General features: G+C 38.9%; 2 protein-coding genes across 2 annotated transcripts; both read left to right on the top strand.

Annotated features, from left to right (window-relative positions):
* The first annotated feature begins 4,165 nt into the window (after positions 1-4,165).
* On the top strand, positions 4,166-12,763 carry LOC142665434 (microtubule-associated serine/threonine-protein kinase 4-like). The gene is made up of 16 exons (XM_075845131.1): positions 4,166-4,475; positions 5,155-5,256; positions 5,655-5,754; positions 5,974-6,041; positions 6,281-6,366; positions 6,504-6,712; positions 7,313-7,451; positions 7,940-8,072; positions 8,519-8,684; positions 8,936-9,037; positions 9,287-9,409; positions 9,690-9,802; positions 10,225-10,313; positions 10,690-10,778; positions 11,106-11,192; positions 11,935-12,763. Exons 1-16 carry the CDS (start codon positions 4,248-4,250, stop codon positions 12,048-12,050), a joined length of 1,950 nt encoding a protein of 649 aa, XP_075701246.1. The 5' UTR covers positions 4,166-4,247; the 3' UTR covers positions 12,051-12,763.
* Positions 12,764-17,377: 4,614 nt separating this feature from the next.
* On the top strand, positions 17,378-25,871 carry LOC142665463 (microtubule-associated serine/threonine-protein kinase 4-like). Its single transcript, XM_075845168.1, has 16 exons — positions 17,378-17,646; positions 18,321-18,422; positions 18,804-18,903; positions 19,123-19,190; positions 19,430-19,515; positions 19,595-19,803; positions 20,404-20,542; positions 21,031-21,163; positions 21,610-21,775; positions 22,027-22,128; positions 22,377-22,499; positions 22,780-22,892; positions 23,326-23,414; positions 23,791-23,879; positions 24,207-24,293; positions 25,037-25,871. The coding sequence occupies exons 1-16, from the start codon at positions 17,449-17,451 to the stop codon at positions 25,150-25,152; spliced, it is 1,920 nt and encodes a 639-aa protein (XP_075701283.1). The 5' UTR covers positions 17,378-17,448; the 3' UTR covers positions 25,153-25,871.
* The last annotated feature ends 307 nt before the right edge of the window (positions 25,872-26,178 follow it).

Here is a 26,178-nt window from a genome sequence, read left to right as displayed (position 1 = left end):
ATTATCCCCCATCATTATGCCCTAATGTACTCCGCACAGCTTATAGATGGCCCCACATTATAAATGGAAATACCAGTAAAACCCTAAACCAGGGGCGTAGCTACGAGGGGGCAGGCGGGACATGTGCCCGGGCGCAACTAGGAGAGAAGGAAGGGGGAAGGCACCGCTAACTAGATGCCCATGGCATGAGGGGTCCCATGCCACCCAGCCCATAATGTGCCAGCGGCACGGGCCCCCTCATTCCAGGTAGCGTCACCTGCAAGGATCCCGTCTCATAGGCTGCTGAGGGGGGGATTTGTGGCACTGTCTACAAGAAGGGGTTGTTCATTATGTCACAATATAGTCTGTTTTAGTCAAGCACACTGACCTCTTTCATTTATTTTATTTTCATCTATTGTTATGTAAACTACCTTATATAAATATATTGCTTGTAAAATTTATAAATGGTTTTATGCTCGTGTAACAGAAAAAAAAAGTGAAAAAAAAATTACACCTCATTGATTGGTAGAGAAAGTAAATTTGGCGAGGGTGAAGGGGATGTCGTGAAAGAAATTGGGGGTGCCAAACGGAATCTTTACCCCGGGGGAGAACCTAGCTATGCCTCTGCCCAAACAGAACTACTACCATGCAAGATCCATGCTCCAAAAGCCAAATGGCAGTTCCTCCATTCTGAGCTCTGGAATGTCCCTAAACAGCATTTCATGTCCACATATATGGAATTTTCATACATAGGAGAAACCGCTTAACAATTTATGGTGTGTGCTTATCCAGTGGTATAAGCTGGGCACAACATGTTGGGCATAGCAGTGTAAAAATAGCAATTTTCGATTTGCATCATTCAATTTCAGTAAAACACCTTTGAGGTCAAAATGCTCACTACATTCCTAACAAAATGTCTTGAGGGGTGTCATTTCCAAAATGCGGTCACTTCTCATGGGATTCCACTGCACTAGTACCTAAGGGCAATGCGACATCGTGCCCGAACACCAATTCAGCTAAATCTGCCCTATAAAAGCCAAATGGCGCGCATTCCCTTTTGAGCCCCGATGTGTGCCCAAACAGCCGTTTATGACCACCTATGGGTTACTGCTGTACTCCAAAGAAATTGAATAACAAGTTGTGGGGTGCTTTTTCTCCTATATTCCTTGTGAAAATGAAAAATGTTGAGCTAAATCTATGTATTATTGGAAAAAATATAAGTTTCTATTTTCACGGCCCGCTTCTAATAAAGTCCATAGAACACCTGTTTGGTCAAAATGTTCACTACATAAATTCTTGAGGTGTGTAGTTTTTAAAATAGTGTCCTGGAGGAAGGGGGGGGGTTCATCTGTTTTGGTACCTGAAGGCAAACCTTTAGTGGTGACTGGAAAACATCCTAATGACGGAATAGTACGTCAAGGAGCGGGGAGGGGTTAAAGCAGCCTTTTTCTGTCTATTAGATTGAATGTAAATGCCTAAGCTAATAAATGTTATGGCTAACAATTACTGATGGATTGTTACAGAGATACAAGGGGTGATGTATGATGTACTGACATATGGTTTGCACTAATCTGTATTCAATGGAGCACCCAATTACATTGAATAAAGTCCAGAAGTCCACTCACAAATACATATATAAAGATTATATGCAATGGGGCTATACACTGATAAAAATTCAACACACTGTCCAGGAAAAGTTCCTCACCATCCCCAATATCAAGGAGGTTAGATGTGGTAGATGAAGTATCAGAACGCACTTGGTGTTTCTACTGTACAGTCTCCCAGCCTTCACATAAGGTGGTTGTGAAAAGGATAAAGGCAGACAAACATAGACTGCAGCGTTGGATAAAATATTTTGGTACTTTATTCCATATACTCACAGTGACAAAATAAAGAGCACTCAAAAGTTATAAAACTCAGAATCTCTGTCTTTTGTTCAACTAAGAGGTGAATTTTCTTTTTTATAAAAAGCGATCAAAAACTTGTATGTATGAAAAAAAATGGTGCCAATAAAAACCACAGCTTGTCCTGCAAAAAATAAGCCCTCAATCGATGAAAAAATAAAAAAGTTGGGGCTTTCAGAATATGGAAAAAACAAAATTTTTTATTTCTTTGTAAAAGGAGTGAAACATTAAAAAAACTATATAAATTTGGTATCGCTGTAATCGTATTGACCAGCAGAATAAAGAAAATTGCCATTTTTACCGCACGGTAAAAGACATACCCCATTGACAGATGTCCATTGTAGCCTATCCAAAGACGGCCTGATAGCTGTCATGCACAGTAGATCGCTGGGAGAGCCTCTGCGAGAGTGAAGACAAAAATTAAACCCAAAAGGAAATGGAGGAATCAGTTTTTTCATATTCCAACCCACAAAGAATTTTTTTTCAGTTTCCCAGTACATTATATGGTACTTTAAATGGTGCCAATAGAAACTACAACTCCTCCCCCAAAAAAACAAGCCTTCACACCACTACATTGACGGAAAAATAAAAAAGTTATGGCTCAAACGAAAAAAAACAATGACTTGGACTGTAAGGGTTTAAGCAATTGCCCATGATGTGCTAATTTTTACGTATGATGGTCGTAACCAAATTACTCTGTTCAGTGTATGTAGATATGAATGGAATGCTAACCAAATTTTTTAGGGGTTTGGAAGCCCCCAATAAAGATGCTCTGTCCATCATACGTACTCATTTCTGATGTGGTGACTCTCCTAGAGTAACCCCTCTATCGGAAACGTAGATAAATGGTATCTAATCTGTCATCAATGAGACCTTCGTCGTTAGCTATTCTTCTTACTCGCAGCATTTGGCTTCCTGGTAATGATCTAATCATCCACCTCACATGGCAGCTGTCATATTTCAATAAATTGTTACTTTCTGTGTTCTTAAAGAACAGATCCGTGTCAAACTTGTCTTGTCCTACCCGGACAGTAGTGTCCAGGAATTGGGCCTGTTCTGTGGACCAAGTTTTGGTAAATTAAAGTTCTTCTTGACTTGCGCAGTACCTTTATGCACACACTTGGGTCTGGCATGCGCAGTAGCTAGATGCACGCGCACCCGACCCCATTGACAGATGTCCATTGTAGCCTATCCAAAGACGGCCTGCTAGCTGTCATGCACAGTAGATCGCTGGGAGAGCCGGCATGGTTCTGCGATAGTGGATTCATAGACACATTTCATAAACACATTTTCATGTGGTGGGTCACATATGGCAGCTGATCATTATTATCTATTATTGATGATTAACTGCAAGTAATATTTATTATGAAGTTTGTAACCTAATATGTTAATTACATCAATTCGTATGAGCAACTTTATATACTTGTCTCAACCACATGTTATATTGCTTGAGAAGGGCTCTATTGAGTGAGCTGAAACGTTGCAGAGGTGAATAAAGTCCACTTACTTCTTCACTGAACTTCCTAGTGTGCCGCCATTTTTTACTTTTTATACTTCATTTGGATATTGCATCAGTAATCAACGGCTTGTAACCAAGCTGTCTATATAAATCACAGTGCTGCTGTCTATATACATATGTACATGTGTATATGTATATACACACACACACCCATGCACAAAAAAACATATTAATAATACGTCAGTTATTGCAACCATTTTTTTTATTCATACTCTCCAAAGAAGATTCATATCATATCACTCATTCACAAAATTTACAAAAAAGCCCAAGAAGATCCATTGTCTACAATCTCTTATGTCGCATAGTATGTCTACGGCACCTAGTATTCCCAGGCAGTCCCCCATGTTGGTACTGGTCAGGCATGAGGCTACTCAACTTTCACAGTGGATTCAGGCACATCTATGATTTGAAAGAAAAATTTTACTCACATTACCACAAATGTTTGCTTCACATGGTATATATTTATTTAAAAAAAAGGCACACATGGTACAAAACAATTTTTTTTATCATAACCGTATGTACCAAAGCAAAAAAAATGAATAATATCTTTACTAGTCTGAAAAATGAACAAGTTATAGGCTTTAAATCAGTATGTGCAAAAAAAAACTGGAAAACCGTTCCAAAAATACCTCAGTCAAGAAAGGGTTAAGTACAGATATTCCTTGGAGGTTGTATCACAGTCTTCCTTGACATCACTGGTCATCAAACATCATAATCCTCTATTATGACATCACTGGTCTTGAAAAGTTCCATCTGCCCTCCATTCTCTATCAGTATGTTAATGTTGCCAGCTGTGGATACACTGGTAGCGCGTTACTGATTATCAGCGATTACTTTTACCGAAAATGGCCAGATTACCACTGGACAAGACTAAAATGGAAGCACATCTACAGGGGATTATTACCAGCTACTCCCCTGACGCCATGCTTCCACTACCCGATGGCGTGCTCAGCTTCACTCACCGGCTGGTTGTGGAGCTGTCACGAGACTGCCTCGCTAAACACCAACGAGGCCTAATAACCGAAACATACCTCGAGGATCTACAGCAGAACATAGAGACGTTATTACAACAGGTAAATAGCAGAGACTCAGCACGAAATGTAAAGTAAACAATACATGAGAATAATAGAGTCAGAGAAATTAATTTACACGTATTTATTGTCATTAGAGCAAAATGTCATAGAAAGCAAATTTATATAACCCAAAAATAAAATGTAGAGGAAATAAAGCAGATATTTCTGAGCATGTAAGTGACATGTAGTGGAGTGGATAAAAAACAACTTAGAATAGAGACGCCTTTATATATCTCCAGACAGGAGCGGACACAGAAATCATAGGGCCCCTAAACAAAACTTAGAATGGGCCCTTACAAATGTACTACTTATTTATTATAGTCAATGTCCACCACAATTCTGTAACATATCTTCATAAGGGTTGTAGCTCTAGTTTTCACACATTTACTAAGCATTTTACTTCAGTTTTCGGGGTAAAACGGTGACTTACGACAAGTTAGAGGTAAAATTTGCGACTTTTCTGATGACTCACCAAATTTAAAAATAACAAGAATGTGAGCATGGTCTTCAAGGAGGCAAATTTGACACCAAATTTATTAAGTGAACTAAGTGGAAAATACAGAAAATGTTGGTATAAATCTATGTCTGCTCATAGCTCCAAATCTTCTGCTTCTCTTCACATAGTAAATGATAAAACGCTGATGTGTTTCACCTTCTTCTATTTGTATTTTATTTATAGGCAGGAGAAAAATCAGAACATGAAGAATTGGCCTTTATCAAAGAACTGGCCGAGAAAGTCCTGTGTGTAATTCCTCGTCTACCTCACTCATTGGACTGCCTGGTAAGGATCTATCATCTTCTATATCACATGTCCTAGGATCAGCCAGCACTATATACATGACGTCATATGATATAATAGTACATCTAGTTCATGTATATATGAAACACTTGTATATAACTGGTATATATTATATAATTGTAATCTCCTAAAATATATAGAAATTCTCATAATTGGTTCATTCATAACTGGGAGCACTCCAATAGTAGAACAATGCAGCTCCTCATATCCCAAAAATTAGAGATATATTAATTCAGTTTTGCCGATTTATTTGATTTGTCAGGAATTTGCTTTTGGCAAATTACATTTGTATTATATTCTATAGACCAAGAATACAGGCAAATTGACAGGTATTTAATGTTTGTGAACTTTTACACCTAATAATTCTAAATCTTCTACAGGAAACACCAGAAGGCCGAGCCAAAGAGGAACAAAATGGAACAACTGATTCTACTGAGCCAAATACCAGTCACCAAGAACTACCCAAGGATCTGATTATAGGTAAGGGGGTCACATATGTTCTTGCAACTGGCGATGCCATGTAACCATGGAGACAGAGTTTAAATGTTATATTTCATGAAGAATACTTGTCATTTCCAGGCTATTGTATTTTGTGGCCTTCTTTCCAGCCTTCTACTTGTTATTAATATTCATTGTATTATTATTCTGTATTTATGACCAGCTACGTCATGTATATTCATTATATTATCATTATTTTAGAAACATCTGTGCTGGCAAACAATGATCAAGGAAAATCTGAACCACCTGAGATTGATGAATCTGCCAGTGTAAGTATCATAGAGGCGGGCGTCTATTTACCATTAGGTTGTGGCGGTGGTCTCTAATCTTTGGCGCTCTGGCTGAATGGTGGATATAATATATCAGGCAGATCATGTCTGCATAGAGTCCTGCATGTATCATATCCTCTCCATATACCGCAGTGTTTATTGGGACATATTATAGAAGGGACACGTTGGTGGCGTCTGGAGCTTTTATGTTTATATTTCATTTCTTGTTCCTTTTTTAGAACTTGATCAGATCACTGGACGTGGGCAGAAAGCCTTGTAAGAGCCACTTTGAGACATCCACACTGATCAGCAGTGGAACTTATGGGTGAGCTTTATGTTGGAATAATATGAGTCTTAGGCTCTGTTCACATTGGCGTCAAGACTTCTGTTTCTGACTATTCCAAACAGAAGTATTGCAGATGAGAATGAGGATTGATAATAAAGCTTCTTTTTTCTCTCCAGGACTGTCCACTTAGTCCATCATACAGACACCCGCCGTGCATTTGCTATGAAAAAGATCGAGAAGCAGAACCTGTTCATGGCAGAAAAATTTCAACAGGCCTTTCTTGAAAGAGACATCTTAATGTTCATAGAGAGTCCATTTATAGTCAACATGGTCTGCTCCTTTTCCAGTCAGCGTCACCTGTGTATGATCATGGAGTATATAGGAGGTAAGACATGTCATTATTAATATTGATATATGGAGGAAACATTAAAAGGGGAAACATGTTCAGATATGTGCACATTGGTCATGTCTGTAATTCCAGCTATGGACTAAAGCAATGACTGTCTAGAAGGGGTTGTCCAGAAGGTTAAATCCCTTCAATAAATTCTGGATTGCTGGCATGTAGCCAACTGCTGGGGATCTGGCTGCACCCCCAGTGATCAGCTGTTATGGATGGGAAAGTTGCTGGTGCTTGTAGATTTCCCCTGCAGGAAATGTAGTATTATATGTCACCTGTTCAAGTAAATGAGCAGCCACCAAATACATAGATCCGCTGAGTCCGCCAAAGACAGTGCACTATTTACAGTGGTTCTGGCTAGTAGGGGAGATCCTAAGAGGGGGACCCCCTCTATGACATCCCTATGTCTTAATAGGCTTAAGCTATAAAGCTTTCCTCTCTTTATACATCACTTCTAATGGTTGTCTAATCGCCAGTGACCTTTATTAGTCTTTCCATAGTCTTGGCTTGATGATCATTATGCAGCATTTGTGGTCCAAATTCTTGGTATAAATCATTCACCTGTCATCTTTTTCCTTTCTGCTTTAGGAGGAGACTGTGGGACCCTATTAAAATATGGGGGTCCTATTTCTGTGAACTTGGCCCGTCTGTATTTTGCAGAGCTGGTTCTTGCTCTGGAACACCTGCATAGCTACGGTGTGGTGCACAGAGACCTGAAGCCTGACAAGTAAGTGACAGTAACATACTAGATCCCTCATTCACTGCTGTGTATATAGCAAGAGACAAGTCACGAGGGTTATAAAACATTGCAACTAATAGTGTAAGACTAGAGTAGTACTGTAGCCTTAGTCTAAGGACGTGTACACACTAGCATTATTTTGTAACTTATTATATAGTTATAATATCTAATCATGACTGATCCATTCATTTATATGGGACAAATAGCTGCCAATGTTCTTCAGTTTACAGTCATTAAAAGACATACTAAAAAACAAAACCCGCTAGTGTGGACGAGACCTAAAGCTGCCCATACTGGTGACAATTACACCTTATGTCACACAGTTCTGATGAATAGAAATGTCTTATGATGTGATCGTCCTTATATAAACTGGAGGTGAAAAGTTTCTGTTCTACTAGAGGGAAGAAAGTAAAAGTTTGGTAACAGCCGGTCTATGGATTATCACTTGGAGATACAACTCTCTCTCTTATTGACAGCTTGCTGATAACACCATCAGGTCACATAAAAGTCACCGACTTTGGACTATCAAAACTCGGCCTCATGAGACTGACAACCAACAACTACAAGGCTCAAATGGAGGACATCACCAAAGAGTTCCTTGATAATGAGGTTTGCTTTACTGATATATCTATAGATTTATTTCCTTCATACATATTAGTGTGGTACAATGAAGGGGCGCAACTTAGATAGCGGGGCTGGTGGGACATATGCTCCAGGTGTTGGGTACCAAAAAGCCGCCCTGCCATATCTAGAGTATTAAGACATGGGGCTACGGCAGTAAACTGAATCTTTTCCTTGGGTGAAGGAACGTCTAGCTATAACTTTGGTGCAATATATATCAGGGTTCCTAAATCTTCAGGTTATAGGGGTTCTAAGCCTTAAGAGAGTTACGTCCATATAACCAAAAGCTAATGTTATATGATGTTATAATTGGGGTGAAAGTCGAGTCCATAGAGTCTGTTATAAAGCAGCAGAAGTATAAATAAATTCGGCAGGTATTTCTAATAAGTAATATTTTAATTTGACCCCCTTCTCTTTCATCCATTGTTTTCCAGGTCTGTGGCACCCTTGAATACATCGCTCCAGAAATGCTTCTGATGGAAGGCTATGGGAGGCCCATTGACTGGTGGGCTATGGGAATTATTCTACATGAATTCCTGCTAGGATCTGTTCCATTCTTTGGCAGTACCACAAAGAAGGTGTTCAATGCTGTGATCAAGGGTAAGTAGAAGATACATTAGGATGATATATCCTGCATGTTATCTGTCGTGTGATCTAAATATATTAATCTAATACATTATGGTCCGAGCTTCCTGCTGGATCAGCATCTATGAGAAATAGTCCAAGTGATACATTTCGATCAGATCTTTAGAGGGAGTGTTTTTGGATGTAACCTTCTATATATTGTTAAGAATTATTGATATTTCCCACTTCCATTACTTGTTGGTAACATTTGTTTTTCTGTGTGACAGATGACGTCACTTGGAATTTTGACAATAAAGCTCCTCCGCCTGATGCTCAAGATCTCATCACTGAGCTGCTCAGGAAAAATCCTGCACGTAGACTTGGGACAGGTAAAGTATATAAATAGTACTAATATAGACGTATAACACCTAGGACACCTGTCACAAGACGTAAACTTCATGTCTATGAGAAACACGACTTCATATGTTGTCCCTTACCGGTTCATCCGCTAAATATAATGCTGTATAACGGTTCTTCCTGTAGACAGCAGAATAGTACCCTGCACTGTTACACCTTCAGTTAACAGCTCAATGGTGGATATATATTAATCCAATCAATCTTTTCCCTTGTTTTTCCAGGAGGAGCACATGAGGTCAAAATTCACCCATTCATGAGTGACATTAATTTTGATTGCATTCTGAGTCAACAACCTGAATATATTCCTGAACTTGTGTCGGCTGAGGACACCAGTAATTTTGAACGTAAGTTACCTAGACCATGTTGTTGTGTGGAGGTGAAGATAAATGCTGGGATCTGTTGTCACCTTGGAGAACATCATTACAACATGAAGACAATGGTTGAAATTCATAGGAAACCCAGTGGAGAACATCATTATCATCAAGTTTATGGATGAGGAATACATTTATGAAATGCTGACCAAACTTACTCAGGAGTTGTCACCCCCAGTCAGAAATGATAACTGTGTCTGTGATGTGTAATATATAAAATCTCCGCTAACGTTGGAATATTTATGACTTTTAGCTCACTCTGAGAAACATCATCTCATGGCATCAGATGAAGAGGAAGACACAAGCGAGGATATTGGGTACACAGTATTCGCACCTTTCACATCATCTACGAAAAGGTTTTCTAAAGTAAGTCTATAAATCCGTAAAATATCCAGTTAACTATTTATTGCATAATGGCCCATAAAATATAAAATAAATATATATATATATAAGGTCATCATGCAAAACTTTATCCACTCGCTCGATCACTTTAGTCGTCGGGGGAAGTTCTGGCTGTTTATACATTTTCATTGTTGCGTCTGTTGCAGGGAAATTTAGTACCACATGCTGGTTGGTCCCTTATCGATATGTATTATATACATATAATGTTATGAACCTTAGACAATGTATAACAATGTATCCTGGGATATCTAAAGGAATGAAATCATGGCAGGTGTCGTTCAAGATAAGAAAAGGAAAATAAAAGAAGTGATTTTGATAATGATAGACACGAGGACATATGTGCTGCAGTTCCTGACTGTATATTATAACTATCTATATGTTTTTAGCTGTGCACCCACACAACCAGGATGACTGACAATAACATGGAGGATCCCAAGTTACCTCCAGAGGATTCTCCCGTCAGTGACTCAGACATGTGAGTAGAATATGGGGTTATTACTGTGTATTCAGGGGAAGAATGGTTCTTGGTAATATAAGTTATTGGGGTGCAGTATATCTGGCAGAGAGGAATAGACAATTGATATACAGGGAATCTGAGAGCAGAATGTAGCTGGACGGAGCTGTATAATGGACTATTATCCTCATATCCTCCCATTATAATGTGTAGGATGGAGAATATAACATTAGTATTGTGGATATAATGTGTGCAATGTGCATATTGCTTTATACAGTAATATTCTATACTGGCAGAACACGACATCTTTATATTACAACTTCCTTCTTATATATTTATTATACAGTGATCTTGGTTTGAGGTCATTTTTACCAGAATTTTATGTTTTATTAAACAGGCAGAGACAATTATTTTCTTCTGAAGCTGATGATGAGAAGCAGAGGCACAATGATAGTAGCGACTTACCATCCAGCTCCACAGTGCCAGGTATGTACAGGGGCTTCTGCCTCGTCGTTTAGATAATCGGTGGGGGTTTCTGAGAGTTGGACCCCCTCTGTCCATGAAGTGATCGCATTTCCTAGTACAACGCCACCGTTTCTTATGATGTAATACACCTTTAAGATAGAAGAACTTAGATAAACTATATTGTTAAATCAGAATGATCCATATTTAGCAGTGCCTGGGATGTAATAATGTGTCATCTATTTGTCGCTGAGGCCTAGTTGCTGGATTATAGAGATCATTCTGTATATTGCCCTTTATTGCTCTTCTGCATTATATTTACAGCCATTTTGTTATTTATTTTATAACAAGCTACTCTAGCTCAGAAGAAACAAGGACTGACATTTACCCGGACTGGACAAAAAAATGACAGAGAGCAAGGAGAACGGAGAACGAGAGGTAAGAGGCCAGCAATAGAGGACATGATCTTTAGGTGATATTCTTGACGGTGGATTTGCTGCGAATTTCCACTGTGTACACTCCGCAGCCGGAATCCACAGCAGAGTGTAATTTCACGGAAATAAACAGGAATTTAAAATATATAGTACATACGGTACCAAAAAAAATTAGTGCGGAAAAGAGGCTGCGGAGCGGATTTTTAATTTTGCAGCATGCTTATTCGTTTTATTGATTTACTGCGGATTTATTGTACAAATTCTACATTGACTTCAATGGAGAAAAAAATCTGCAATGAATTCCATGTGTTATATGTGTTGTGGATTTGATGCAGATTTTCAGTGTGGATTGAGATCCGAGAACTGGGAATTATATAATTTAAAGGAGGAAGTGGAAAAACCACCATTTTGAGCACATTTGCTTGCTAGAAAGGCAGCTCAGCCCTAAATATGGCCAGACATAGGCAGATGAAGATGAAAGGCATATTTCCACTGCGAATTTGCTGCAGGGAATGTCCGCAGCAAATATGCCATGTTGGAACATACCCTTAATGATATTCACTAATAATAATTCACAATATATAATATAATCATTAAATATTCCTAATAGCAGTCCCAACTACGAAATGCAGGTGCAAGATAAGGAAATAGACAGTGGCCATTCTGTTCTGTACACCTGATATTCCTACGATGCTGCTTTTTTATATTATGTCCATAACTTACTTTATTTTCAATTTTTTTCAAAGGTTCTATTATACGCCGGATATTATCATCGTGCCGGCGTGGATTGTCCAGGGCTGCTCGTACCATTGGAGGAGGCTGTGCGCTTGTTAGCTGCCGCCGTTCCTCGAGAACCATGTAGCGCCCTGGAGTAAGTACAGCAAGTCTACCACTGTACTAAGGAGGAAGGACTAGCTCCATCGGACCTTCCAAACATGCAAGGACCATCTGCAGAAGAAGGCTTTATTCAAACATCTCTTCAGCCTCCCATAACATTATCATCAAAACAGCTAGAGATGTACCAAAGAGGAAGGAATGATATCATCTTACCTTCCAAGCATGCAAGGCCCATCTGCAGAAGAAGGCTTATTCCAAACACCATCTCAGCCTTCCATAAAATTATAAAATAACCAGATCTGTACCAAGGTGGGAGGACTTATACTATCTGACCTTCCAAGCATGCAAGGACCATCTGCAGAAGAAGGCTTATTCCAAACACCATCTCAGAATTCCATAAAATTATAAAATAACCAGATCTGTACCAAGGTGGGTGGACTTATACGATCTGACCTTCCAACTGAGTAAGGACCATCTGCAGAAGAAGGCTTATTCCAAACACCATCTCAGCCTTCCATAAAATTATAAAATAACCAGATCTGTACCAAGGTGGGAGGACTTATACTATCTGACCTTCCAACTGAGTAAGGACCATCTGCAGAAGAAGGCTTATTCCAAACACCATCTCAGCCTTCCATAAAATTATAAAATAACCAGATCTGTACCAAGGTGGGTGGACTTATACGATCTGACCTTCCAACTGAGTAAGGACCATCTGCAGAAGAAGGCTAATTCCATACAACTTTTCAGCCTTTGATTAAATCAATAAAAATTATTTATGACTTTAATATTTCATTCATTGCGTAATTTTTTTTCATAAATCCACTACGTTTTGTTTAATCCTATAGTCAATCAAAGAGTGAAAACTGCATAAAAAACAACAACCTGTTAAAGCTGGTTAGAGAAGGGGTGAATTTACACGCGGCACACTGAAAATCAGTTGCATTCATCTGAACGTAGTTGATTCTGCAGCAGGTGTATGGATTTCTGCAAGTTCCATTAAAGAGTGACTGCCCTTTCATCAAACTTTTGATATGTCATAGAGACATTGCATTATACCTGTTTAGCCAGCTGCTATCCCGCTACACGGTACGGCCCAGTGGGTCCACACCCCGCGCCGTGACAGAGGGCTTGTTCTTTATGGCACAAGTTGTATTTTTAATAGCAACATTTTGGGGTACAGATAATGTATATTGAATAACTTTAAAAAAAAAAAAAATTGGGGTAGGAAATAAAAAATGAACTGGATGTCTGCCATAGTTGTTTTTGCACTTTATTTTATGGCGTTCACTGTGCGATATAAATGACATTTTAACTTTATTCTGGGGATCGTTACGATTATGGCATTACCAAATGTATATCTTTTTTTAATGCTTTACTACTTTTGCACAATAAAAACCCTTTTGACCGTTGACCTAGCTTTATTAGGGCTTGTATTTTTGTAGGACAAGTTTTAAATCGTCCCATTTTGAGGGACATAGGATTTATTGATTAACCCCTTCCCGACATTTGTGGTAAGTATACGACATTGAAAGAAAGTGCTTCCCGCAAAATGTCGTATACTTACGCCAAATGTTTGGCACCACCTCAGAAGCTGAGTCGGTGCCATCATCCCCGGATGTCAGCTGTATCTGACAGCTGACATCCTGCTGTAACGGTGGGGACCAAAGTTAGCTTCGATCCCCGCCATTAACCCTTTAAATGCAGCCGTCAAAAGCGATCTCTACATTTAAGGTGTTTGCAGCTCATCGACACCCCAGCAATGAAATCGCCAGGGTGTCGATGGCTGTAATGGCAACCGGAGGCCTAATACTGGCTTGCCGGTGTGCTTAGCACGGAAAACTTCCAGCCCCCGCCCAGAGGCGGGGCCTAAAAGGCTTCCGTAGCCGCCGGCAAAATTGCGCCGACTCAGCAGATGAGCCGGCGTCATCAGCGGTGGATATCAACTGTATGTTACAGCTGACATCCACTTGTAACGGCAGGAACCGGAGCTAGCTCCGATTCCTGCCATTAACCCCTCAGATGCAGCGATCGGATGTGATTGCTGCATTTTTGTGGTTGCTAGCAGATCGCCAGCTGTGCCTTGCAATCGCACGACTGCCGACTGCTATTATGACACCAGGAGACCTAACAATGGCCTCCTGTTTGCCATTACGGAAGCCGATTAGGCCCCGCCCGAAGGCAAAGCCTAATCGGCTTGCTGTCAGTGAATGACTGACAGATCTAATACATTGCACTGACAGTTGGACCTTCATGTCCCCTAGTGAGACTAAAGTAAAGTGTAAAAAAAAGTGAAAAAAAATGTTGTCAAAAATATAATAAAAGTTTTAAGTAATAAAATAAAACACAATCGCCCTTTTTCCCATATCAAGTCCTTTATTTTTAACTCAATAAATTTTTATTGACATTTTTCAACACAAATTTAACATACATTTTATATACATTTGTTTTTCAATGTAGAAGATGTGTAGTACTTGCATCATCCGACCAATATAATCTAATAAACCGACATACCATATGCAGACACAGTCCAAAAAAGAAAAACACTGTACCTCTACCATACAGCCTTACATTTGAGATAACACAGTACATATGAGATATGTAATCTTTCCTTACGTATTATATAATAGCCTAGCTTCCCTTTTGACTCTTAGCAAATTAATCTCTTCATTTCCCTATCCTCCTCTAATTTGTATTTCCTCTTTAAGAAATAAGGTTGTGCATGCTATGTAACCACGGATCCCACTCTGTCTCATATTGAGCTATTGAATGGTTCTTGTGTGCCATCATCTTCTCATGCGAGCATGTGCTGTTGACACGTGCGATAATTTCTGTAATTGAGGGTAATGTTATGCTTTTCCAATACCGGGTTATTGCTAATTTGGTCTCAATAAAGATATGTGCGGCTATTATTCTAAATTCTCTCGGAATATCTTTAATGTTTAAAAAAAGTAAAGCTAGTGAAGGGGAGGGAATTATTGTAATCCCTATGATATCTGACAGTAATTGGAATGAGGACTTCCATATGCTTTGGAGTAGTGGACAGGTCCATAAAATATGTATCAAAGATCCTCTACCTCCACAGTTCCTCCAACAGTAGTGAGAAGCATTTGGATATATGCGTTGAAGTTTATCTGGCGTGTAATACCAACGAAGTATCGTCTTCATCCCTGATTCATAATGAAGAGTGCATTTCAAGTGCTTTGCTATGAACGTGAGTGCACTGGTCCACTCTTGCTCAGAGTCAAGTCCTTTATTATTGAAAAAATAAATAATACATACATATTTGGTATCGCCGCGACCGTAACGTCCTAAACTATACAAATATTATGTTATTTATGCCACGCAGTGAACGGCGTATAAATAAAACCGTATAAAATAATGCCAGAATTTCAGTTTTTTGGTCACTTTGCCCTCCAAAAATTAAAATAAAAAGTGATCAAAAAGTCGCATGTATCCAAAAATGGTGCTTATAAAAACTATAGCTCGTCTCGCAAAAAACAAGCCCTCATACAGCTCCGTCGACGAAAAAATTAAAATGTTATAGTTCTCACAACTTGGCGACAGAAAAAAGTTGTAAAACATAAAAAAGTGCCATAAATTAGGTATCGCCGGAATCGTACTGACCCGCAGAATAAAGATAACATGTCATTTATAACTCATGGTGAACGCTGTATAAAAAAAAATACCTAAAAAAACTATGCCAGAATTGCTGTTTTTTGGTCACCTTGCCTCTCAAAAAATAGGATAAAAAGTGATCAAAAAAAACATAATGTTTCCACCTCCATGCTTGACAGTGGGGACGGTGTTCTTTGGGTCATAGGCAGCATTTCTCTTCCTCCAAACATTGCGAGTTGAGTTAATGCCAAAGAGCTCAATTTTAGTCTCAACTGACCACAGCACCTTCTCCCAATCACTCTCAGAATCATCCAGATGTTCATTTGCAAACTTCAGATGGGCCTGTACATGTGCCTTCTTGAGCAGGGGGACCTTGTGGGCACTGCAGGATTTTAATCCATTACGGCGTAATGTGTTACCAATGGTTTTCTTGGTGACTGTGGTCCCAGCTGCCTTGAGATCATTAACAAGTTCCCCCCGTGTAGTTTTCGGATGAGCTCTCACCTTCCTCAGGAGCAAGGATACCCCACGAGGTGAGATTTTGCATGGAGCCCCAGATCGATGTCGATTGACAGTCATTTTGTATGTCTTCCATTTTCTTACTATTGCACCAACAGTTGTCTCCTTCTCACCCAGCATCTTACTTATGGTTTTGTAGCCCATTCCAGCCTTGTGCAGGTCTATGATCTTGTCCCTGACATCCTTAGAAAGCTCTTTGGTCTTGCCCATGTTGTAGAGGTTAGAGTCAGACTGATTAATTGAGTCTGTGGACAGGAGTCTTTTATACAGGTGACCATTTAAGACCAAGTTGATTTGGAGCGTGTAACTGGTCTGGAGGAGGCTGAACTCTTAATGGTTGGTAGGGGATCAAATACTTATTTCTCTGTGCACAATGCAAATAAATATATATAATTTTGACTATGTGATTTTCTTTTTTTTTTCTTATATAATCTATCTCTCACTGGTAAAAGTAACCTAGCCTAAAAATTCTAGGCTGTTCATGTCTTTGACACTGGGCAAACTTACAAAATCAGCAAGGGATCAAATACTTATTTCCTTCACTGTATATACACACACACACCCATGTACAAAAAACATATTAATAATACGTCAGTTATTGCAACCATTTTTTTTATTCATACTCTCCAAAGAAGATTCATATCATATCACTCATTCACAAAATTTACAAAAAAGCCCAAGAAGATCCATTGTCTACAATCTCTTATGTCACATAGTAAGTCTACGGCACCTAGTATTCCAAGGCAGTCCCCCATGTTGGTACTGGTCAGGCATGAGGCTACTCAACTTTCACAGTGGATTCAGGCACATCTATGATTTGATAGAAAAATTTTACTCACATTACCACAAAATTTTGCTTCACATGGTATATATTTATTTTAAAAAAAGGCACACATGGTACAAAACAATTTTTTTTTATCATAACCCTATGTACCAAAGCAAAAAAATTGAATAATATCTTTACTAGTCTGAAAAATGAACAAGTTATAGGCTTTAAATCAGTATGTGCAAAAAAAACTGGAAAACCGTTCCAAAAATACCTCAGTCAAGAAAGGGTTAAGTACAGATATTCCTTGGAGCTTGTATCACAGTCTTCCTTGACATCACTGGTCATCAAACATCATAATCCTCTATTATGACATCACTGGTCTTGAAAAGTTCCATCTGCCCTCCATTCGCTGTCAGTATGTTAATGTTGCCAGCTGTGGATACACTGGTAGCGCGTTACTGATTATCAGCGATTACTTTTACCGAAAATTGCCAGATTACCACTGGACAAGACTAAAATGGAAGCACATCTACAGGGGATTATTACCAGCTACTCCCCTGACGCCATGCTTCCACTACCCGATGGCGTGCTCAGCTTCACTCACCGGCTGGTTGTGGAGCTGTCCCGAGACTGCCTCGCTAAACACCAACGAGGCCTAATAACCGAAACATACCTCGAGGATCTACAGCAGAACATAGAGACGTTATTACAACAGGTAAATAGCAGAGACTCAGCACGAAATGTAAAGTAAACAATACATGAGAATAATAGTCAGAGAAATTAATTTACACGTATTTATTGTCATTAGAGCAAAATGTCATAGAAAGCAAATTTATATAACCCAAAAATAAAATGTAGAGGAAATAAAGCAGATATTTCTGAGCATGTAAGTGACATGTAGTGGAGTGGATAAAAAACAACTTAGAATAGAGACGCCTTTATATATCTCCAGACAGGAGCGGACACAGAAATCATAGGGCCCCTAAACAAAACTTAGAATGGGCCCTTACAAATGTACTACTTATTTATTATAGTCAATGTCCACCACAAATCTGTAACATATCTTCAGAAGGGTTGTAGCTCTAGTTTTCACACATTTACTAAGCATTTTACTTCAGTTTTCGGGGTAAAACGGTGACTTACGACAAGTTAGAGGTAAAATTTGCGACTTTTCTTGTGACTCACTAAATTAAAAAATAACAAAAATGTGGGCATGGTCTTCAAGGAGGCAAATTTGACACCAAATTTATTAAGTGAACTAAGTGAAAAATACAGAAAATGTTGGTATAAATCTATGTCTGCTCATAGCTCCAAATCTTCTGCTTCTCTTCACATAGTAAATGATAAAACGCTGATGTGTTTCACCTTCTATTTGTATTTTATTTATAGGCAGGAGAAAAATCAGAACATGAAGAATTGTCCTTCATCAAAGAACTGGCCGAGAAAGTCCTGTGTGTAATTCCTCGTCTACCTCACTCATTGAACTGCCTGGTAAGGATCTATCATCTTCTATATCACATGTCCTAGGATCAGCCACTATATACATGACGTCATATGATATAATAGTACATCTAGTTCATGTATATATGAAATACTTGTATATTATATAATTGTAATCTCCTAAAATATATAGAAATTCTCATAATTGGTTCATTCATAACTGGGAGCACTCCAATAGTAGAACAATGCAGCTCCTCATATCCCAAAAATTAGAGATATATTAATTCAGTTTTGCCGATTTATTTGATTTGTCAGGAATTTGCTTTTGGCAAATTACATTTGTATTATATTCTATAGACCAGAATACAGGCAAATTGACAGGTATTTAATGTTTGTGAACTTTTACACCTAATAATTCTAAATCTTCTACAGGAAACACCAGAAGGCCGAGCCAAAGAGGAACAAAATGAAACAACTGATTCTACTGAGCCAAATACCAGTCACCAAGAACTACCCAAGGATCTGATTATAGGTAAGGGGGTCACATATGTTCTTGCAACTGGCGATGCCAAGTAACCATGGAGACAGAGTCTAAATGTTATATTTCATGAAGAATACTTGTCATTTCCAGGCTATTGTATTTTGTGGCCTTCTTTCCAGCCTTCTACTTGTTATTAATATTCATTGTATTATTATTCTGTATTTATGACCAGCTACGTCATGTATATTCATTATATTATCATTATTTTAGAAACATCTGTGCTGGCAAACAATGATCAAGGAAAATCTGAACCACCTGAGATTGATGAATCTGCCAGTGTAAGTATCATAGAGGCGGGCGTCTATTTACCATTAGGTTATGGCGGTGGTCTCTAATCTTTGGCGCTCTGGCTGAATGGTGGATATAATATATCAGGCAGATCATGTCTGCATAGAGTCCTGCATGTATCATATCCTCTCCATATACCGCAGTGTTTATTGGGACATATTATAGAAGGGACACGTTGGTGGCGTCTGGAGCTTTTATGTTTATATTTCATTTTTTGTTCCATTTTTAGAACTTGATCAGATCCGTGGACATGGGCAGAAAGCCTTGTAAGAGCCACTTTGAGACATCCACACTGATCAGCAGTGGAACTTATGGGTGAGCTTTATGTTGGAATAATATCTAGTATTACAGATGAGAATGAGGATTGATAATAAAACTTGTTTTTCCTCTCCAGGACTGTCCACTTAGTCCATCATAAAGACACCCGCCGTGCATTTGCTATAAAAAAAATCGAGAAGCAGAACCTGTTCATGGCAGAAAAATTTCAACAGGCCTTTCTTGAAAGAGACATCTTAATGTTCATAGAGAGTCCATTTATAGTCAACATGGTCTGCTCCTTTTCCAGTCAGCGTCACCTGTGTATGATCATGGAGTATATAGGAGGTAAGACATGTCATTATTAATATGGATATATGGAGGAAACATTAAAAGGGGAAACATGTTCAGATATGTGCACATTGGTCATGTCTGTAATTCCAGCTATGGACTAAAGCAATGACTGTCTAGAAGGGGTTGTCCAGAAGGTTAAATCCCTTCAATAAATTCTGGATCGCTGGCATGTAGCCAACTGCTGGGGATCTGGCTGCACCCCCAGTGATCAGCTGTTATGGATGGGAAAGTTGCTGGTGCTTGTAGATTTCCCCTGCAGGGAATCTAGTATTATATGTCACCTGTTCAAGTAAATGAGCAGCCACCAAATACATAGATCTGCTGAGTCCGCCAAAGACAGTGCACTATTTCCAGTGGTTCTGGCTAGTAGGGGAGATCCTAAGAGGGGGACCCCCTCTATGACATCCCTATGTCTTAATAGGCTTAATCTATAAAGCTTTCCTCTCTTTATACATCACTTCTAATGGTTGTCTAATCGCCAGTGACCTTTATTAGTCTTTCCATAGTCTTGGCTTGATGATCATTATGCAGCATTTGTGGTCCAACTTCTTGGTATAAATCATTCACCTGTCATCTTTTTCCTTTCTGCTTTAGGAGGAGACTGTGGGACCCTATTAAAATATGGGGGTCCTATTTCTGTGAACTTGGCCCGTCTGTATTTTGCAGAGATGGTTCTTGCTCTGGAACACCTGCATAGCTACGGTGTGGTGCACAGAGACCTGAAGCCTGACAAGTAAGTGACAGTAACATACTAGATCCCTCATTCACTGCTGTGTATATAGCAAGAGACAAGTCACGAGGGTTATAAAACATTGCAACTAATAGTGTAAGACTAGAGTCGTACTGTAGCCTTAGTCTAAGGACGTGTACACACTAGCATTATTTTGTAGCTTATTATATAGTTATAATATCTAATCATGACTGATCCATTCATTTATATGGGACAAATAGGTGCCAATGTTCTTCAGTTTACAGTCATTAAAAGACATACTAAAAAACAAAACCCGCTAGTGTGGATGAGGGCTAAAGCTGCCCATACTGGTGACAATTACACCTTATGTCACACAGTTCTGATGAATAGAAATGTCTTATGATGTGATCGTCCTTATATAAACTGGAGGTGAAAAGTTTCTGTTCTACTAGAGGGAAGAAAGTAAAAGTTTGGTAACAGCCGGTCTATGGATTATCACTTGGAGATACAACTCTCTCTCTTATTGACAGCTTGCTGATAACACCATCAGGTCACATAAAAGTCACCGACTTTGGACTATCAAAACTCGGCCTCATGAGACTGACAACCAACAACTACAAGGCTCAAATGGAGGACATCACCAAAGAGTTCCTTGATAATGAGGTTTGCTTTACTGATATATCTATAGATTTATTTCCTTCATACATATTAGTGTGGTACAATGAAGGGGCGCAACTTAGATAGCGGGGCTGGTGGGACATATGCTCCAGGTGTTGGGTACCAAAAAGCCGCCCTGCCATATCTGGAGTATTAAGACATGGGGCTACGGCAGTAAACTGAATCTTTTCCTTGGGTAAAGGAACGTCTAGCTATAACTTTGGTGCAATATATATCAGGGTTCCTAAATCTTCAGGTTATAGGGGTTCTAAGCCTTAAGAGAGTTACGTCCATATAACCAAAAGCTAATGTTATATGATGTTATAATTGGGGTGAAAGGCGAGTTCATAGAGTCTGTTATAAAGCAGCAGATGTATAAATAAATTCAGCAGATATTTCAAATAAGTAATATTTTAATTTGACCCCCTTCTCTTTCATCCATTGTTTTCCAGGTCTGTGGCACCCTTGAATACATCGCTCCAGAAATGCTTCTGATGGAAGGCTATGGGAGGCCCATTGACTGGTGGGCTATGGGAATTATTCTACATGAATTCCTGCTAGGATCTGTTCCATTCTTTGGCAGTACCACAAAGAAGGTGTTCAATGCTGTGATCAAGGGTAAGTAGAAGATACATTAGGATGATATATCCTGCATGTTATCTGTCGTGTGATCTAAATATATTAATCTAATACATTATGGTCCGAGCTTCCTGCTGGATCAGCATCAATGAGAAATAGTCCAAGTGATACATTTCGATCAGATCTTTAGAGGGAGTGTTTTTGGATGTAACCTTCTATATATTGTTAAGAATTATTGATATTTCCCACTTCCATTACTTGTTGGTAACATTTGTTTTTCTGTGTGACAGATGACGTCACTTGGAATTTTGACAATAAAGCTCCTCCGCCTGATGCTCAAGATCTCATCACTGAGCTGCTCAGGAAAAATCCTGCACGTAGACTTGGGACAGGTAAAGTATATAAATAGTACTAATATAGACGTATAACACCTAGGACTCTGTCACAAGACGTAAACTTCATGTCTATGAGAAACACGACTTCATATGTTGTCCCTTACCGGTTCATCCGCTAAATATAATGCTGTATAACGGTTCTTCTTGTAGACAGCAGAATAGTACCCTGCACTGTTACACCTTCAGTTAACAGCTCAATGTTGGATATATATTAATCCAATCAATCTTTTCCCTTGTTTTTCCAGGAGGAGCACATGAGGTCAAAATTCACCCATTCATGAGTGACATTAATTTTGATTGCATTCTGAGTCAACAACCTGAATATATTCCTGAACTTGTGTCGGCTGAGGACACCAGTAATTTTGAACGTAAGTTACCTAGACCATGTTGTTGTGTGGAGGTGAAGATAAATGCTGGGATCTGTTGTCACCTTGGAGAACATCATTACAACATGAAGACAATGGTTGGAATTCATAGGAAACCCAGTGGAGAACATCATTATCATCAAGTTTATGGATGAGGAATACATTTATGAAATGCTGACCAAACTTACTCAGGAGTTGTCACCCCCAGTCAGAAATGATAACTGTGTCTGTGATGTGTAATATATAAAATCTCCGCTAACGTTGGAATATTTATGACTTTTAGCTCACTCTGAGAAACATCATCTCATGGCATCAGATGAAGAGGAAGACACAAGCGAGGATATTGGGTACACAGTATTCGCACCTTTCACATCATCTACGAAAAGGTTTTCTAAAGTAAGTCTATAAATCCGTAAAATATCCAGTTAACTATTTATTGCATAATGGCCCATAAAATATAAAATAAATATATATATATATATATAAGGTCATCATGCAAAACTTTATCCACTCGCTCGATCACTTTAGTCGTCGGGGGAAGTTCTGGCTGTTTATACATTTTCATTGTTGCGTCTGTTGCAGGGAAATTTAGTACCACATGCTGGTTGGTCCCTTATCGATATGTATTATATACATATAATGTTATGAACCTTAGACAATGTATAACAATGTATCCTGGGATATCTAAAGGAATGAAATCATGGCAGTTGTCGTTCAAGATAAGAAAAGGAAAATGGAAAATAAAAGAAGTGATTTTGATAATGATAGACACGAGGACATATGTGCTGCAGTTCCTGACTGTATATTATAACTATCTATATGTTTTTAGCTGTGCACCCACACAACCAGGATGACTGACAATAACATGGAGGATCCCAAGTTACCTCCAGAGGATTCTCCCGTCAGTGACTCAGACATGTGAGTAGAATATGGGGTTATTACTGTGTATTCAGGGGAAGAATGGTTCTTGGTAATATAAGTTATTGGGGTGCAGTATATCTGGCAGAGAGGAATAGACAATTGATATACAGGGAATCTGAGAGCAGAATGTAGCTGGACGGAGCTGTATAATGGACTATTATCCTCATATCCTCCCATTATAATGTGTAGGATGGAGAATATAACATTAGTATTGTGGATATAATGTGTGCAATGTGCATATTGCTTTATACAGTAATATTCTATACTGGCAGAACACGACATCTTTATATTACAACTTCCTTCTTATATATTTATTATACAGTGATCTTGGTTTGAGGTCATTTTTACCAGAATTTTATGTTTTATTAAACAGGCAGAGACAATTATTTTCTTCTGAAGCTGATGATGAGAAGCAGAGGCACAATGATAGTAGCGACTTACCATCCAGCTCCACAGTGCCAGGTATGTACAGGGGCTTCTGCCTCGTCGTTTAGATAATCGGTGGGGGTTTCTGAGAGTTGGACCCCCTCTGTCCATGAAGTGATCGCATTTCCTAGTACAACGCCACCGTTTCTTATGATGTAATACACCTTTAAGATAGAAGAACTTAGATAAACTATATTGTTAAATCAGAATGATCCATATTTAGCAGTGCCTGGGATCTAATAATGTGTCATCTATTTGTCGCTGAGGCCTAGTTGCTGGATTATAGAGATCATTCTGTATATTGCCCTTTATTACTCTTCTGCATTATATTTACAGCCATTTTGTTATTTATTTTATAACAAGCTACTCTAGCTCAGAAGAAACAAGGACTGACATTTACCCGGACTGGACAAAAAAATGACAGAGAGCAAGGAGAACGGAGAACGAGAGGTAAGAGGCCAGCAATAGAGGACATGATCTTTAGGTGACATTCTTGACGGTGGATTTGCTGCGAATTTCCACTGTGTACACTCCGCAGCCGGAATCCACAGCAGAGTGTAATTTCACGGAAATAAACAGGAATTTAAAATATATAGTACATACGGTACCAAAAAAAATGAGTGCGGAAAAGAGGCTGCGGAGCGGATATTTAATTTCGCAGCATGCTTATTCGTTTCATTGATTTACTGTGGATTTATTGTACAAATTCTACATTGACTTCAATGGAGAAAAAAAATCTGCAATGAATTCCATGTGTTATATGTGTTGTGGATTTGATGCAGATTTTCAGTGTGGATTGAGATCCGAGAACTGGAAATTATATCATTTAAAGGAGGAAGTGGAAAAACCACCATTTTGAGCACATTTGCTTGCTAGAAAGGCAGCTCAGCCCTAAATATGGCCAGACATAGGCAGATGAAGATGAAAGGCATATTTCCACTGCGAATTTGCTGCAGGGAATGTCCGCAGCAAATATGCCATGTTGGAACATACCCTTAATGATATTCACTAATAATAATTCACAATATATAATATAATCATTAAATATTCCTAATAGCAGTCCCAACTACGAAATGCAGGTGCAAGATAAGGAAATAGACAGTGGCCATTCTGTTCTGTACACCTGATATTCCTACGATGCTGCTTTTTTATATTATGTCCATAACTTACTTTATTTTCAATTTTTTTCAAAGGTTCTATTATACGCCGGATATTATCATCGTGCCGGCGTGGATTGTCCAGGGCTGCTCGTACCATTGGAGGAGGCTGTGCGCTTGTTAGCTGCCGCCGTTCCTCGAGAACCATGTAGCGCCCTGGAGTAAGTACAGCAAGTCTACCACTGTACTAAGGAGGAAGGACTAGCTCCATCAGACCTTCCAAACATGCAAGGACCATCTGCAGAAGAAGGCTTTATTCAAACATCTCTTCAGCCTTCCATAATATTATCATCAAAACAGCTAGAGATGTACCAAAGAGGAAGGAATGATATCATCTTACCTTCCAAGCATGCAAGGCCCATCTGCAGAAGAAGGCTTATTCCAAACACCATCTCAGCCTTCCATAAAATTATAAAATAACCAGATCTGTACCAAGGTGGGAGGACTTATACTATCTGACCTTCCAAGCATGCAAGGACCATCTGCAGAAGAAGGCTTATTCCAAACACCATCTCAGAATTCCATAAAATTATAAAATAACCAGATCTGTACCAAGGTGGGTGGACTTATACGATCTGACCTTCCAAGCATGCAAGGACCATCTGCAGAAGAAGGCTTATTCCAAACACCATCTCAGAATTCCATAAAATTATAAAATAACCAGATCTGTACCAAGGTGGGAGGACTTATACTATCTGACCTTCCAACTGAGTAAGGACCATCTGCAGAAGAAGGCTTATTCCAAACACCATCTCAGCCTTCCATAAAATTATAAAATAACCAGATCTGTACCAAGGTGGGTGGACTTATACGATCTGACCTTCCAACTGAGTAAGGACCATCTGCAGAAGAAGGCTTATTCCATACAACTTTTCAGCCTTTGATTAAATCAATAAAAATTATTTATGACTTTAATATTTCATTCATTGCGTAATTTTTTTTCATAAATCCACTACGTTTTGTTTAATCCTATAGTCAATCAAAGAGTGAAAACTGCATAAAAAACAACAACCTGTTAAAGCTGGTTAGAGAAGGGGTGAATTTACACGCGGCACACTGAAAATCAGTTGCATTCATCTGAACGTAGTTGATTCTGCAGCAGGTGTATGGATTTCTGCAAGTTCCATTAAAGAGTGACTGCCCTTTCATCAAACTTTTGATATGTCATAGAGACATTG

The sequence above is a fragment of the Rhinoderma darwinii genome, chromosome 13, assembly GCF_050947455.1.
Source record: "Rhinoderma darwinii isolate aRhiDar2 chromosome 13, aRhiDar2.hap1, whole genome shotgun sequence".
In the NCBI taxonomy this organism is placed as follows: Eukaryota; Metazoa; Chordata; class Amphibia; order Anura; family Rhinodermatidae; genus Rhinoderma; species Rhinoderma darwinii.
The sequence above is the reverse complement of the archived record's forward strand: the minus strand, read 5'-3'. Positions and strand labels throughout refer to the sequence as shown.

Bases quoted from the DNA above. Each gene is read 5' to 3' on its own strand.
- LOC142665434 (XM_075845131.1), top strand. From the start codon at position 4,248: ATGGCCAGATTACCACTGGACAAGACTAAAATGGAAGCACATCTACAG. The intron at 5,755-5,973 runs GTAAGGGGGTCA...TCATTATTTTAG, and splicing joins ACCCAAGGATCTGATTATAG to AAACATCTGTGCTGGCAAAC. The intron at 8,685-8,935 runs GTAAGTAGAAGA...TCTGTGTGACAG, and splicing joins GTTCAATGCTGTGATCAAGG to ATGACGTCACTTGGAATTTT.
- LOC142665463 (XM_075845168.1), top strand. From the start codon at position 17,449: ATGGAAGCACATCTACAGGGGATTATTACCAGCTACTCCCCTGACGCC. The intron at 19,804-20,403 runs GTAAGACATGTC...TTTCTGCTTTAG, and splicing joins GATCATGGAGTATATAGGAG to GAGGAGACTGTGGGACCCTA. The intron at 22,129-22,376 runs GTAAAGTATATA...TTGTTTTTCCAG, and splicing joins TGCACGTAGACTTGGGACAG to GAGGAGCACATGAGGTCAAA.